The sequence below is a fragment of the Aquila chrysaetos genome, chromosome 12 (assembly GCF_900496995.4).
Source record: "Aquila chrysaetos chrysaetos chromosome 12, bAquChr1.4, whole genome shotgun sequence".
NCBI classification, from domain to species: domain Eukaryota; kingdom Metazoa; phylum Chordata; class Aves; order Accipitriformes; family Accipitridae; genus Aquila; species Aquila chrysaetos.
In genome coordinates this window covers 3,105,067-3,121,427 of record NC_044015.1, presented here as the reverse complement: position 1 = coordinate 3,121,427, position 16,361 = coordinate 3,105,067, and the positions used below count along the sequence as shown (strand labels likewise).

The following is a 16,361-nucleotide window of genomic DNA, read 5'->3' as shown; positions in this document are numbered from 1 at the left end:
CACCAACAAGGACCACCTGAGTCCCTGACCCCAGAGCACCTGTGTGTCTAGCAGCTTCACACATGCTGGGATGCAAGAGACATGCCCATGTGCATAAGCAAACACACCTGTGCAGATGAAAGATGGAGCAGGGTTAAGAGAGCTCCCTCCATCCTGGGTACTAGATGTCCCAGCTAAGGACACCCCTGCCCTGGCCATAGCTGCCATCCTGCCCCTTTTCTTGATCTGTTTTGCTCAGCATCTGCTTCCCCTCCCATCCTCTTTCACTGCAGAGTGTGGCCTGTGTGTGCTCAAAGGGCCCCCATTCCCATGCACATGCCATGAGCTGCTCAGAAAGCCAAGGAAAAGGGAGAGATTTCCAGGGGTCATTCCCTCCTCTGTCCTGCAGACTCACATTACACCCTTACTGCTGCTGCTCTTGTGCCCCAACTCCAGCTGAAAACTAGTTTGGGAACAATGGAGGTCTTTGCTGATCCACAGCACAAAGGTGCTTTCTCTGCATCACCCCCACTGTGCACAGACACACACACAGAGAACACAGGAAGGTGAGCCCGAGGCTGTGAGCAGCTCTTCTGGGGGAGACAGGCAAGAGACCTGACAAGCTCATTGCACACATGCCACAACAGACTGTCTACAGACAAGCACAGCTTTACTGAGAGCGCTATGGGGTAGACTCTGAAGCAGCAAGTCCCTGAAACCCACTGCTAATCTCTCCTGTGCCCGTCAGACCCTTCCACTTCAGCATTTGTGCCTCAGGGCTCCTCTCTGTGGTGCTGGTGGAAGGATTTGCCCTTAGCTGACAACTATAGGACCAAGGAGGAAATTCCCTTTAGGGGCTAGAGCTGGGGACATTCAGAATGGTCACAGATCTGGGCAAGAAGCATCTCTTACTTTTTGTAGAGTAGAATGGCAATGACAATGCAGATGATGAACACCACGGCCAGGACGGGACCGATGACCCAGATCAGCCCTTCCTCTCCATCAATGATAGGCTGTGGATCAGGGTTGTCCAGCTGGATGGGGTCGGAGAACGGGCTAGCAGCAAAAGTCTGGAAGACATGAAAGATTGTGGAACACAGTTCAGAGATGGAACGGGGACTGAAAACAATGGGCAAGCACACAGTATTCCACAAGAGAAATTGCTAGAGAGGATGTGAGCTCTCCGCAGCACAAACCAAATAGTAACAGAGAAAATGCCCTCTTCAACCTACAGAAAAAACTCTTGTCTGTGAGCATCCACGTGACAGGTATCTTCCTCCTCCCATGCTCCAGGCAAGAGAGACCATTGAAAGATCACATTCACATGAAGTTGTAGACTGCCTTGTGCCTATGGCTCACCTGATCTTGGAGCCAGGAAGGTGCATTTAGAAAACCAGTTGACTATGCCTCTGTTCCACCACATCCCTGAGCCCTCTCCACTGCCACAAACACACAAACACTTTTTCCAAGCTCTCATGTAAGCATCTGGATTTTGACAGTCAGATGGGATTACAGAGAAAGAGGGAAGGGATTGAGACAAGAATTAATGCTTAGAAACAGTCTGGTCTGGTGACTGAAAAAAACAACCCTTACAATTAAATATAAATTAATAAAATGCAGTATGTCTCCTCTGCTCCCTCTGCAGTGAGCTGGGCTCTTGAGGAGAATCAGAAGCACATTCAAACCCATCAGAGTCCTAACGAATGGGCTTTGCCTGCTTGTTCTCATGAGTTCTACAATCTACCCACCCCAGGAAGGATGCATTCCCATCTTACAGAGAAACAACAGAAACTAAAATACACAGAGGAGAACTGGCATGGCATGGTTTGAGTGAAAAGTCTGGGACAGAACAAGAACAGGAGATCTGGGCTCTGGTCCTTGAACTCTACCAGCTCTCAGCAAGACTGAAATACTGCTACATACTTGGGAGCTGCTGTGAATCCAGACCGTTGTGAGCGAGTATGCAGTACCTTGTTCTAAAGCAGAAATTACCACAAGCTGCAGTAATCCGATTGAGAAACCCATTCAGAAGCGTGTCAGCCTAATCCTTTAATATCAAATACACAACTAAATATTTATTTGGGGAAAAAACCTCTGAAAACCCTTAATTTCAAATAGCTCCCTGCTACAACTCCATAGGGGGATTTAAAAACAGCAAAGTATTAGACTGCTTCCTATTGTGCATGAGGGAGGAGGCAGGTAAATATTAAAACAGTTGTTTTCATGAAGCCAAACACAGCACCACTGAAATCAGCAGAGGTGCTGAAGTGGTAAAGAGCACATGTAGTTTTCCATAAAAAAATGCTCCCCTCTCTGCTTGGTGGGGAACTTAGTAATGACCAGGGTGTGTGACATGCTGCTCTCAAAGCAGGATGTCTAGGGTCATTGCTCTAAGGAATAAAAGGACAGCCTTTACAAGAAATTACTCTTTGTAAAGGGGTTTGACCTAAGGAACTCTGAACTCGAGTGTAGTCCTGAGCGGATAGTTCAGTACTCCCTCTTCTAGACTCAAATCTGGAGCCACAAGTGTAGCAAGTCCTGCCTAGGAAGACTGGCAAAATGCAGAAGCAGTGCACAAATGCTTGCATCATTAGCCTGTCTGCTTGGAAGAGCACATTTGCTGCATGCAGACACATGCACAAACAGCTCCAATAGCCACATGCAAAAGTTCCACAGCTGGACTGGAAGGTCTTTACAAAGAAAAAACCTCAAGCTCTGGCATCTGGTGGGAGAGTTACGGAGAATGCCAGGAGGGCACCAGGACTGCTGGCAGCTCACGAGGGAGCAGTTGCTGTCTCTGGTCAGTAATGGGGACAGAGGGGCACAAGGATCTGAAGAGGGCAAGAGAAAGCAGGCAGCACTTACGGCCTCGGGTTCCTGGAGCACTGCCAGGATGAAGATGACGTATTTCTGCCCTGGCTCTAGGGCTCTGTTCTCGAAGTTGTCGTAGTGCTTCATGTCCCCCAAGATGAAGTGGGAGGGGAGGGAGCGAAAACGGGCAGCAATGTAGGGCTTGGGGAAGTCCAGTTGTCGGGAGTGACGCAGACTTCGGCGTCGGAGCCTGGCAATGTCCTGAACGAGCTGGAGGAAGCAAAGGAACACTCTGAGCCCTGATGCCTTCAGCACCATCAAGGAAGGAAGGAGAGCCAAACCATCCCACTCAGACTGGCCACACCTTAGCTACTCAGAACGTGGAGCACAGATATCCCAAAACCACCCTTCCCAGGCTCTCACATCACCATCCCATCCATTTCAGCTGTTTGCTCTCTCCCTACAGCTGGCTTCAGTTTCACCCACACTCACCTCCTCCAGGTCCATCTCCTCAGGGCTGCCCAAGGGGTTGAGGAACTGTCCTCCTCGGGACTTCCTTAGAGGCACCACCACAATGTAGTAAGCCCTAAGAGTTGGGAATAATCAGGATAAATAGAAGGAATTAATCTCCTTCTACAAGCCGCAGAAGAGAGTGCACAAACTGATGTGGAAGGCTAGGTTTGCCCAAACAGCCCCACTGGCCCAACCCAGCAAACCCCTTATTTTTAATTTAGCACAGTTGTTATTGCTGCTCCTCGAGCAAGCTTGGATTCAGTGGCAACCCCGTATGACATGTTTCTTTATTTACTCCCTTTGCATTTTGGCATCCCCTGTTAGCTCCGGGAAGTGGCTCCAAAAGACAACAGTCAGGCAAGGCTGAAAATGCAGGGAACACACCCCCTGCCACTGCCCTTGCGGGTTTCTACTGTGGACTCCAGCCATCAGGGCTGACCCCTGCAACATAAACTGAGCACCCCACATCTGCAGCTTAACAGAAACCTACTGGACAGGCACAGAGCTCTTCACATCTGGGAGAATCACCACCACGTTGCCATCAGCATCAGGCTTATGGGTCACCTCAGGCTTCTTTGATAACATGTCAGCAGCGGTCCAGGCAGCGACGTTCTGCTGCAAGCCACCCATGCTATTGCCCCGGTTCATAAGAACGAAATTGTAGAATGTGCGGGGCTTCAGGTTGGTGATGAGTTTCTTGGTGGTGCGGCCATCCACATCGACATTCAGCCCGTTGTACTGGATCTGTGGGAGGCGAAGAGGCAGCAAAGTTGGAGAGAACATGGGGCACTCGGCTCTGCCATGCTCCGCCCAGCTCTGCCAGAGCTGGAGCAAACACAGGAATAGGAGTCATTTGAGTGGGAAGCTGTCTGTATCTTGTGCTCACTGCACAAGAGGGTCCCCAAGCATAAGGCAAATGCAAGACAAAGCCTTGAGAGTTCTCTGGGAAGAGAAATTTTTATCTGGAAATGGGAAAACTGTAGTAACTTGCCTAGGGAGGCAGTGATTTGGTAACAGAGGTGGGAATGCAACTGAACAGCCCTGATTTTCAGCCCACCTCCTTGATCTAGTGATTAATCATTAGCTGCCCATATCTGAGGAAAGAATCCAGAATTCCTGCCTCTTACAACCTCTTATTCAAACCAACAGAAAAGACTCCCAGGAAACCAGGAAGAAACACAGTTCTGACTCCTCCATTCCACTTGCCTTGTATGGGGTGGGAGAGTTGTAATTCTCAGGAAACTCCCAGCTCAAAAGGACAGATGTCTTTGTCACCATCTTCACCTTGAAGTTTTTGGGTAAAACTGCTGAGAGAAAAGTGAGGAGGAAGGGGAGAAAGGAGAAGAAAAGGCAGCAGAGGGAAGGAAGAGCAAGAAAGAGAAGGAAGAGAACGTCAGGCACTGGCAAAAGGGCCTGCCAGTCTGGGTCTGGCTGCCACTGCAGGAATGTTCCCTCCTCCACACTTTGCTTCAGTTTTGCCAAGGTCCATCTCCCAGTGCTCCCTGTCCCCAAGCCTAACCCCAGGGAGGGGTGAAGGAGGGTGTGTGGCTTTGCCCACACACTTATGGGTCTGGGTGGCTGCTGCAGGAACGAGGTGCTGGCTTTCTGAGCATGCTCAGGTGAGGAAACCCATCCCAGGTCACGTTTTGAGGTTTTTTCATTTTTCTGTTTTCTTTTGGCTGTTTGCAAAAGCTGAAGAAAATGCTCTTCCCACCTGTATAGCGACTGGCCCCCCACTTCAGATGCCAGTGAAAGAAGGGTGTCCGGACTTAACTTAGAAGAAAGTGGTAAAAGGGACTTACCTGGCACAAGGCAGAGAGGAGCTGAGGGACTGAGTGTGAAACCAGAGTGCTTTGCATTTACTCACGAGCCTGGCTGAGCCTGGCTTGACCTCTCCAGCTCTCTGCCTCCTGGCACCAGCCCCGGTTACAAGGAGAGAGAGAGAGGAGAAACCGGTAAGTCCTACCTTGATCCAGCTGGAACGTCCGATACTGGACGGTTGGGCTGTACGGCCCGGGGCCTTTACTGGTGTGAGCACGGATTTTAACATCATAGGCGGTGTTGGGTTTGAGGCCGTTGAGGGTGTACGAGTTCTCTGGGGAGGGGGGCAGGTCTTTTTCCAGTGGGTTGCCGGGAGAACCGGCTTCCCGGTAGGCCACGGTGTATTTGACGATGGCTCCATTCCTCTCAGCCAGCACGGGGGGGAGCCAGCCAAACTGGACCGACATGGAAGTGATGTTGCTCGCCTCGAGGATTTGGGGGTAACCCTTGGGGATGTCTTCAGGGGTGGTGAGTTCCTGCACAGCTTCCTCCCCAAAGCCAGCCCGGCTTTTCACGGCCAGCTTGAAAACATACGTGGCGCCCTTGTGGATGCTGGGAGCGGTGTACTTATCCTCCAGGGCCGTGAACTCCAAGGTAGCCAGGGGGTCGACATCCTTGCGGCCAAACTGGAGCCGGTAGCCCATCACCTGGCCTTCCGCATCCAGTGGAGGCTCCCATTTCACCAGAAGAGTGTTCTCCTCTGTCTGGTGCACAGACAGGATGGGCTTCCCTGGGACTGGGAGAGAAGAGAGACACCTTCAGTCAAATGTGGGACAGGGTGGCTGGTGAGGAGATGCAGAGACTCTAAAGCTGCAGTAACAGGTTCCTCAAAACAGGGGCAAGGTTTCAGCTCGACTCTGTGTACTTTAGTGTATCCCCTTGTAAACCAAGCTGCTGCTACCCACCCGCAGTGCAAGTGGATGGTCTCTATCAAGTTTAGGAAATGAAGTGCGTTGCCAACGTGCCAGCTGCGAGGTACTGACACATTTCTGGATTTCTTTTTTTCCCTCTCCTCAGGATGGAAAGGTGTGCACAGCTCCTCCCTTATCACTGGACCACATACCCTCCCACAGCTGGGAAGAACAAACTCAGGAGTCCTGACTCCCAGCCTCCTGTCCTAATCACCTGAGCAGATTGCTTCCCAGGGCAGGGAAGAACAAATGCTGGAGTCCCCCAAACTCCCGTCCCCTCTCTCTCTCCATTACACAGCACAACTCATGCAGAAAGAGACTGGAACAGATTGGCTCAGGCTGGGAAGTCCAGAGCAGCTGAGGGTGAAGTAATGAAGGATGGGAAAGGAAGCCTGGGCAGCCCAAGGTCCTGAGCAGCAGGCACAAGGCCAGCTAAGCGAGTCTGGCAGGCATCTGATCACCCAGTTGGGTACAGAAAGAAGGAAGCACACAGAGAGTGGAAACAGAGCCCAAAATCTGTGCGAGGCAGTGGGTAGGGAGAATTGCTGCTTACTCTGTGCAGTTTCTCTCCTCTGGAGGAAGGGAAAAGACAGCTGAATGTCGGTGTGTTTTCAGTTAGCTCCCTCCTTAACACGTCAGTTAGTTCCTCCACATTTGGGGGGATATTGCAGGAGCTCAGCAATGCTGTGCCTCTGTCTAATGAGCCCTGGCACTGCCCGACTGCTAAGCAAGCCCCCAGCCACAGTTAAATGACACGTGTAGGCCCAGAGGTTCCTGAAGCTGGAGAAACCAGAGCATTAATTCCAGCAGCTCACGCATCATTTACACTCAACTCCACTATTACAGATCTAATTTCCTTCTCTCCGCCTTGGTATTTCTTCTGGTTGAACAGGAGGAGGAGAGAGAATGGAGTTAGGAGAGATCCTGGCCCACTCTCGCAGCACGAGTCTGACCAAGGGTCGGCAGGTTGGAAAGCTGTAGTGCGGCTAACGAAGCGAGCAGGAGGGAGCCTGCGAGGAAGGATGCTGCCTGTGTCAGGGATCCTGGCAGAGCCAAACTGAGGAAACCACTCTGCCTGCTGCATCGACTGACATCTGAACATGGGGATGAGGGGTTGTCTCTGAAACAAATGCTTTATTCATTTCAAACGGCCAAAGAATGGCTAGGGAACAGTGCTGGGGAAGCCTCCCTTGGAAATGCCTAAGAAACACATTAAAGAGAAAAACAATGCCATTACCTTTATGTTTCGTTTTTTGTCACAAATGTTACTATAATCAGCTGAGCTTGAAAATATTACATTTGCACAACAAATATGGTTTAGAAGAAAGGTGAGAAGAAAGTGTGGGGCGGGGGAAAGTGTTTTATTTTGCAATTGGTTTGGACAGTAAAGGAGAAAATTGGATGTATTACCGTATTTAAATTCAGCCCCTAGCCCTGAATGATAAAGAAAGAAATCTCTCCTCTCAGAAGGTATATTGACTCAACACTGCAAGGAAGATAAGAATGTTACAGAGCCATTTGAAAGATTTTTTTTTAAAAATAGCTATTTCAAGTTGGGGGAAATTGAGTTTTGGGTAATAGCTGCTGTGCTGGAGAAAACATCCCTCTGTGACTGATCACCTGCACTGCAAATCCTAATGGGAAGAGATGAGGGAGGGTGACAAGAGAGAGTGACAAGGGAGGGAGGCAGAGAGAAAGGCTCCAGGAGAGAGAAATCAAAAGGGTAGAGAGCCTCGGGAAGAAGGAAATGAGAGGACAGAACCAGGGAGCTAGTGAGAAGAAACATGGGCAAAGCCGGAGGGGGAAGGAGAAGAGGGCGAGTGAAAGAAAAGGCTTCTGACAGCGCACTGACACTACAAGGTGTGAGGACAGCAGCCTGGATGCTGACATCCAAATGTACCCTGCTGTAACATCTGCAAGAGTTGATGTCCTGGAAAGCATCCTTGTTCTCTTGTGTACCGTTCTCTTAACTAGGCAGGAGAAGCAAGAGAGGAGAGAAAGGCTCAAATCCCATTCACTTGTCTGAACACAAGAACATAAAATGAGATGAAGATGTGAGTTAGGGCAGGGAAAAGGCGAGGGCATGGAGGTCAGCTGCAGCTCCAGCCCTATGTGTTCCAGGCCAGGGCTCCTGACCCCTCTCTGTCCTGTACACTCAGCTGAGTGTCTGTGCTGCCTCCAGAGCCCGAGCAGAGGTTTCCAGGTTAATTATGCAGTGCTGACCGAAGGCCTTCGATCCCTGCAGAAGCAGAGAGCAATGTCCTTCCAGAAACAAGGGATGATGTCAGTTTATGCAGCTGCTACAAGCAGAGTGAAGATGACTGCCTCAAAACTAAGAAGAAAATAAACAGCCAGGGTTGGGAGGTTAGTAGACAAAGAAAAGAAATGAAAAGGGGAGAAAGCCATCATCTGACAGCAGGAACAAAAGAAAGAGCATGAGCAAAATGGGGTGAGAGAAGGTAATCACAGTCCAGCAAGAGTTGGGCTGGATGAGGGACAACTCCAGGCCTAGGCACCGTAGTCTCCCCCCACTGCACAAACCCCTTCCCATACTGCAGAGCAGCGGTTTAGCCGTGAGAGCAGAAACCACAGGAATGCAGATGCTGAGAGGACAGGTGGAGTGTGTACCTCTCCTTTCTGCCTGCAGCACAACTGTTTGGAGGAGCAAAAGATACCCTGTTGCCCTTTGTCATCCCTCTGTTTAGGCCCTGCCATCCTAGCTTGGCACCACATCCTCTGTTCTGAGGCTGACAGATACTTTGCCATAAAGAATAGGTCAAAGGGAGGAATGAATCTGGGTGGTATGTGCAGACAGAGCCCAGGTCCCAGAAATGCTAGCGAGGAAAGGTCAATACTGTCAGTACTTTTCCCTCTGCTACTCCTAAGCAAAGAGGGGTCGTATATTCAGAGACGATACTGGAAGAAGAGTAGGCAGTAAAAGCCACCACTGTCTTCCTGCTGCTTTTCAGAACTTTGCAAGTCAACACCATGACAGCAGACCTCTGGCTCTCCCGTTCCCAAGGGTACCTGTGTGCGCCAACCACCAAAGCTACACAGTCTCTCCAGAGTGTCAGACCAGGCAGAGATTCTCTTTACTTCTGGTGCACTGGAATTTATAGCACTAGAGATTACAAGCAATGAACTCATCCTCTGTTGCATTTCTGGGTGTGTCTGGGCTTTCTGCAGCACTGGACAGAAAAATATGTCATTTAGTGAGAGGTACATGTGAGGAATGAAGGGGTTTCTGCCTCCCTAGAAATAATTTTGTCTTCAGGGCAGCATGGTATTTGTTGCGAGTCTGTCCTTCATGAAGGGAGTGGGATGAAAGAAGCTGCACCTGGCGAAAACGCTTCTTGGCTTTAGGAAACTGGTGAATCCCAACAGTTCAGGAGAAGACTCTTACCTGCACCCTTCGTGGTGACCACTTTCGGTTTGCTGCGAGCACCATCTCCCTTCATGGTGTAGGCGGCTACGGTAATGGAATATGCAGTCTCAGGCTGGAGCCCAGCAATGATCATTTCCTGTTTGCGAGATTCCAAAGGAAAATCATGTAAATATTCAGGTACATACACACGGGTAGATCTCTCCTCCTTGCAGGAGTCTCAGCCCTTTTCTAGCATGCAGGAACATTCACTGAATCTGAAATCACAAGACACTCTGGGGCAACTGGGTAGATGTGGCAATTGGCAGGAGGATGAGAGCCACGTTCCCTTAGCGAGACGCACGCACACTCCGGCTACAAACAGTCTCTCTGTAAACACACCATGTCTCTGCAGGGCCCTGGTTCAGTGCGTTCTCTTCCAGATCTACCTCTCACACGTTCCCTATCTCAACACAAACTGCTTCAGCCATCAAAACGCTGTTGCGCTCTTCAAAGTGTTCCTCTTCACTATGCAGTCTCAGAGGAGGTCTCAGCGGTTTCAGGGAGATTACATTTTTTTCACCATTACCCCCCTCCCTTCTCTCCTCAGAGATATTTTTTAATGCCTTCATAATATTAAAGGGATTGCTTTAACGCAAAGTGCAAGACGACATTTTCTGCTTGCACGCTAAAGCTCTCTGCTAAATCCCCAACACCTTCCTTCCTCCATCCTCTATCAGCCTCACCACACCTGGCTCCCAAGAGCTTTTGTTAGAAGACTGGCCTCAAGGATAGCCCTTCCCCATGAAGTACTCAGCCCTTCAAAGGGCTGTGTTGTAAAAGGAATACCCGTGCTAAATCAAACAGAATGAGAGCATATGCAGCAGGGTTTTCTCCAAGGCCCTGAAAAGGAAGGAGATGTGAATGTTGTGCATGTTTTACGGCCTTCCTTTCCCCTCACCCCCCACTGCCCTTTTGTGCTTTCAATATTAAATATCAGGGCAGCACTTGGGAAGAATTTGCTGGTCCTGAAAACATCTGTATTGCCTTCAGAGCTGAGCAGGGAGTGGAACAGCCAAACTTCAAAACAGTGGGATTTTGATCAACAAGTTTGGAAGCCACTAGCTACAGAGACAGGTCTGTCTTCCAGAAGTCAAGAAACCTGTTCTGCTTTCACACTTGCCACTGAGTTTTATTAAGATTTTAGGCAAGAGACTTTACCTTTCATGTGACTCAGTTTCTCCATCTGTAAAAGAGAGGCCCCTCACTTTTGTAGGGCACTTGGCAATCTCTAGGAGACATGAATACATTCGATTTAGTAGTGCATTATCTTGGGACCCTGCCATTCCAAGAAGGAAATGTTTTCTCCTACTGCTTTGTAGCTGTAAGATCATGGAAAACATTTAGCATTTTAGCAGAAGTAGCAAATGCAAAACAGCCAAGCTGATTTTAAGGTCTACTTAAAAGGTAAAAGTGCCAATAGCGATCCAGTGCTTTGTATCAACGAGTATCTAAAGATCTTGGCCCTTTAAGGGCACAAAGCATTTGTTCATGTCCTGATAGCTTAGGAGTTATGGGGCTTTGATTACCCAATGCTTTTCAGCCTAACCATGTTTTTCAGACACAAGCCAGAGGTGCTTGCAGACCAGCCCATCTTTAAGCATATGTTCAAGGTAGTCCCAAATTCAACGTCCCATCTGCTTCCCCATGGAGGAGCAGCAGACTCACCCTTCCTTCAAAGCCGAGGGAAAAACCCTGCAGCATTGCTGCGTGCTGACAAGCTACACAATCACACAGGGTTGCAGAGCAAAGCGAACAGGGTGGGGACAGTGCATGGGAACACCAACAACAGGCTTTAAAACAGGCACACTGGCACTGCAAAAAAATAAAGGAAAAGGAAAGTATCACACCACAACAGGAAGTGGGAGAAGGGAAGGGACAGAACCAGGATGGGAGGATTTTTACTTTTTTACTTACGTATTCAGCAGTGTCATCTGTTTCCCACTGGGCAGAGAACAAGAGAGGTTTTGCACATGAGAATACAAGAGGGGAAAGAAGGGAAAGACAGAGACACAGCATGAGGAAGGAGTCCCTGAGCAAGCAGCCACACAAGGTCAGAAGTTACCAGGCCAGCATGAAGGAAGAAGTAGAGTGGGAGAAATTAGTAGATTCCACTGTGGCCTTTGCCTGTCTTAAAAGACTTCCCAGACACAAGGAGGATGGATGGTATTTAGTTCAGTGCTGGGACAGCAGTTCATACTCTTCCACAATAGCTACTGTCTGGGAGTGCAAATGAACTGCAGAAAGACAACATATACCTTGTCATAGAGATACTCATCTACTTTCTCCAGCATTATTTTGCTTGGGATGAGACAAGGAGGCTGGAGCACCCACCCCCCCAAACCTTCCACGAGAGGAGATTGGAGCAGGAGGCGAGTCCTTACCTGGGCGTCAGCCAGCATGATATCCTTGATCTGGGGCAGCCCCCTGGCCTCTCCGTTCTCCATGCGTACATAGTGGACCTGGTAGCCGCGAATCTGGCCATGCTGGCGGTTCTGGACTGGAGAGCGCCAGAACACTTGGATTGCAGTGGAGTTCAGGACCTCCACCTCCACTTTCCGAGGCGGAGCACTGGGCACTGCGAGGAAGGGAAAAAAGGCATTAAGAGTCACTTGGGGATTTCTGTCTGGAGCCTGTCCACCTATGGGACATACTCACTTCGCCTATGGGACATACTCACTTCACCTATGGGACATACGCACACTGAATCTACAGCCCTGAAAGGTGGCGGAGACTTAACAGTCAAACTAGACATCCCATCATCTGCCATTGCTCTTACTCAGTGAAGCAGGGAAGCAGTTCTGGGGCATCTAATCTGCATGGCTCAGAGATATGCATGGAAATAGGTCCATCTCATACTCCAGCCAATATTCCATAGGCTCCTTTGTCCCCAGTTAGCTCAGATGGAAGAAACCATATAATTCCCCATCACATTCTGAGGGCAATGCCAATTTCTAATGAGCCAGAAAAGCTCTGGTCCTGCCTGCGGGATGTTAGGGTGAAGAGGATACGGAGGGGGACTTTCCCTCAGAGTTCCCTTGTCTCTCAGGCAGGGCAGGTGGGTTGGTGGTTACCGCCGCTGCATAATCTCAGGGCAGGAAACAAGAGATGTCTTGGATGGAATCTGGTCTGAATTTTTGGAAATAATAATAATAATAATAATAATAATAATAATAATAATAATAATAATAATAATACAGTGCATGACAGCTTCATCTGCAAGAAAACCATACTTTCTCTGAGCAAGGTATTCCATCCATTTGGATGTGGGCAGATACTCAGGGAAACAGAACCCACACTGGGGACAAACCTGTTGCTTTTTTAAAAATGCTTTTTATTTGGGATGGAGCAGAAAGTCTGAGAAGTTTGGAATTTACGTATGTTATTTACTTGACCTATATTATTTGTGGGTCTTACCCTCACAGTGAGGGTGCTCTCCCTTCATGCATACATGCACATTTTTTCCCGATTTTACTGTAGAGATAGCAGGAAAGTTCAGGTCTCGTTATCTGTGTTTGTGCTAAAAGTCTCTGAGCTGGGCCACTGAACTGGAGTTTAAACTGCTCACCGCTGAAGGTTTTTTCTTCCTTTCGACCACTAACCAAAACTTTGACTTAGAGAGGAGCTAGTAACAAGGAACGTGTGGGAAGAACTCTTAATATTTTAAAACAGTTTCTGGCAGCAATCGTCTCCTCTTCTCTGATTTCATTTCCTTGCTGCCTCAGCTGCTTCCCTGCTCAGTAAGAGCATCTCTTCAGGAAAAGCGGTGCAGTCAAGGCTCAGAGACTTGATATTAAAAAAACCCCAGAAATCAAAAAAACCCCCAACGCTAAAGCAGGGAAGGACAACCCTACAGACTCCAATTCCCAGAGGGGCTTGGGGAGATGGCAGCAAAGGCCGCTGCACGTCTCGGACCGGAGGCTGTGTTGAGGCCCCATCCAGGCTTTGGTCTTGCACCACACAAGCCATGAGAATGGACACGACGTGTCCTCCCCAGTGGGGGAAAAAAGCCCACTCCAGGGACACGTATTCATCAGGGGACTCGGGATAAAACCAGAAAAAGTGCAATTACCATCTTCATCTGTCCGGACGATAACCGGCGAGCTCTCCGGGCCCGGCCCCACCTCCGTATGAGCCACGACAGTGATGCGATACTCTGTCCACTTCTCCAGGGACTCCAGTAGGATCTGACTGGTGGTTGGGGGGATATCATTCACCTCCTTAAGCTCCGTGTCCTCAGAGTCCAGCGCTCGATAGTAGACGCTGTATCCAGCCAGGACGCCATTTTGGCTTTCAGCCGGAGGCGGCCGCCAACTTACCAGAATGGCGGTGGATCTGGTGCTGACGCATTTTACGTCTTGAGGGGGGGCAGACGGTTCTACGAGGGGGGAAAATTCAGGAGGGAAAGGGAAGAAGGGGGAAAAAACAAAAGATGGGAAAGATAAAAGAAAAAAAAAAGGAAAATGATAACAAAAAAATCTAAAATAAAACGTACAAAAATTTGGTTTAGGAAGATAAAATTAAAAAAGAAGAGAGCTTTTTGTTGTTGTCTTTTTTTTTTTTAAATGAAAAGAAAAAAAAGCCAACGGAAATGAAATGGGGCATCGAAACTGAAATGTTATAAAGCAAAGGACTAAAACAGCAAGCGGGCTAGCCAAGTGGGGTCCTGCTGCCTCTAGTAAGTGTGGCTGGCACAAAACTAAGCACCCAGCTTTACCCTACAGAAGTCCTTTCCTTTAGCTCCCTGTTTTACGGCAGTCTGGCAAACCCTGCCCTGGCTGGTAAAGCACTTGTTTCCAAACTGCAGTCTCTGGGATCTTGAATCTCTTTGAAGGGATCTGTGAAAAGTAAGAAAAGCAACTCTTTTGCCAGGAGGCTTAAATTTAAGAGTCTGTACCTCCAGATGGGAGTTATTAGTTGTCCACAGACTGAAGGAGGTGAAAAAGCATGGGGGTCATGCCCAGGATATTCCCAAGCAATCAGCCCACAATATATGTTTAGATAGGAGGGTTTTAGAGAAAAAAGCCTTGCAAAGGAGCGAGGCAGCGAGTTTGACAAGGTATTCAGGTACCCAGTGCGGCTTTCAGAAGTGGCAGCACATCTAAGTCCCATTGCACTCTCTGCCTAAACTACATCAAGGTATTTCTGGAAGTCCCAGGAGGAAACCTTTGGAAGTGAGGCCCTACACAGCCACATGTTCTCACGGTGGCAGCAGTCAACTGTCTCAGGGCTGATTTTCAGGACATGGGGAAGGTGTAAACCACAGCTTTCTAGTGCAGGCCTGCTCACTTTGGTGTTTACTGAACTGCAGAAGGTAATTTTTAGCATGGTCTGCTCAGTAGGAAGCAGGACGCTGACACCAGCTCCGTCAGACACTACGTGCCGCGGCGCACACTGCTATGCCACAGCCGTGCCTTGAGATACATGGAAAACTGCAAGAAATACAGGTTTGCTGATGGAGATGCCATGGGTCTGAGACCTTGGCAAAGTTTGGACAGAGTGTGCCACTTCTGTATTCCAACTGTAACCTGGTCACTTTGGGAAATCTTAGACCAGACTTCTTTCAATCACTAATTACAATCAGCCCAGGTAAGCAGAGAGAGTGATACATTTTCAAGGCAACTCTGCAAATCTAATCTCACCCGATACAGTCAAACTGCAATAAATAGCTCTTAAGTCTCTACAGACACTGCCAGAAACTGGGCTGTCCTTATAAGCCCCCAAAGCATCACCTGCAAGAAGCACAGGAGCAGATAAATGCTGGTCACCATTTCTCATTTCTCTGTTGCTTTTTAATCAACAAAAAGCTCTTTTACTGAGGAATGATTTTTTCAAACCTCTTACTCCCATCCCTGACTCACAAACAGATGTTTAGGCCCAGCTTGCCTTGAGGACTCTGCTAAATCAAGTCACGCTTTGCCTAGTTTGCACTGGAGTGAAAGCCACATGCTTTGCATGTGCCTCCATTAAACAGAAGTAAGTGGGTTTTGCAGAAAGGGTAAAGATAGTCCTTATGCTGCAGTGCTGAGCACTCTGTCCAGTAGGACATTTTGGGTGTTGTCCTCCTACTTTCATGCCTTATTGCTACATTTTGGCTGTATTTAAAATGGCAGAATGAAACCCTTATCCTCAGAAATCCCACTGCAGAGGGTGACGATCCCCGGCCATGGCTAGCCACGCAAAATAATACAAAATATGTCAAACAAACAAAACCAAAAGGAACAAACTGGAAAATAAAACGTAAATCAAGCCAGTAATTTGAAACAAAAAAACATCAGAAAGGAAATCATAATAATAAAATAATACTGATATAAAAAGTGACTCCTTCCAGAACATTCCCAGTCTGTTTACCTACCTTCCACGCTTCAACTGCTAACTTATAAGACTTTCTTACGAGAGAACAAGAGAATCTGAGCTACGAGGCCAGACCAAGCTCCTGGTGGGTTTCTGCACATGACTGGCTTTTAAAATGCCACCCTTCCCCACTGCTAGCTCCCCCGACTGAGTTACTCCCCCCGCCGCCAGCAGAACCCTAACTATTGGAGTAATGGCAATTTTGGAGCCCAATCTATTCTCTTTTGCTAAGCTACCTGTACAGAGACCAGAGAGCAGGGCGGCAGATTCCCGCTGATGGATTTCCTTCCCCCTATAGCTCTCTCCATCTGCTGTGATTGATGCAGCACCGACATCTCCAGAACGGAGGCGCACTGCTCCTTCCCACACCCCAGAAGCAACTCAAGTCCCTTTCAGGGTACGGAGAAAAAGACTCAACCCTTTTCCAGTGCCTGCCATGATGCCGTTTGCTTCTTTTTTTCTCCCTATCAGGGGCTGGTAGTATTAAAAGCCACCTTTCCTGCTTAGCAGTCCAGCCAAAGCCACCACGGCTGAGAAACCCACTGCAGAGA

General features: G+C 48.7%; 1 protein-coding gene across 22 annotated transcripts in view; it reads right to left on the bottom strand.

Moving 5' to 3' along the window:
- The window catches only part of PTPRS (protein tyrosine phosphatase receptor type S), a 164,825-nt gene that overhangs the window by 24,983 nt on the left and 123,481 nt on the right, over positions 1-16,361 (bottom strand). For 10 of the 22 annotated variants that reach the window (XM_030031769.1, XM_030031777.1, XM_030031773.1 and 7 more), the window contains 10 exons: positions 13,529-13,834; positions 11,841-12,034; positions 11,374-11,400; positions 9,439-9,556; positions 5,270-5,860; positions 4,510-4,607; positions 3,794-4,047; positions 3,283-3,376; positions 2,845-3,060; positions 892-1,049 (listed from right to left, as the gene is read on the bottom strand). In XM_030031769.1, the coding sequence (XP_029887629.1) occupies positions 892-1,049; positions 2,845-3,060; positions 3,283-3,376; positions 3,794-4,047; positions 4,510-4,607; positions 5,270-5,860; positions 9,439-9,556; positions 11,374-11,400; positions 11,841-12,034; positions 13,529-13,834 (2,056 nt within the window). The remainder of the gene's footprint in view (positions 1-891; positions 1,050-2,844; positions 3,061-3,282; positions 3,377-3,793; positions 4,048-4,509; positions 4,608-5,269; positions 5,861-9,438; positions 9,557-11,373; positions 11,401-11,840; positions 12,035-13,528; positions 13,835-16,361) is intronic. The other 12 variants (XM_030031782.1, XM_030031784.1, XM_041127672.1 and 9 more) reach the window with 2 other exon arrangements.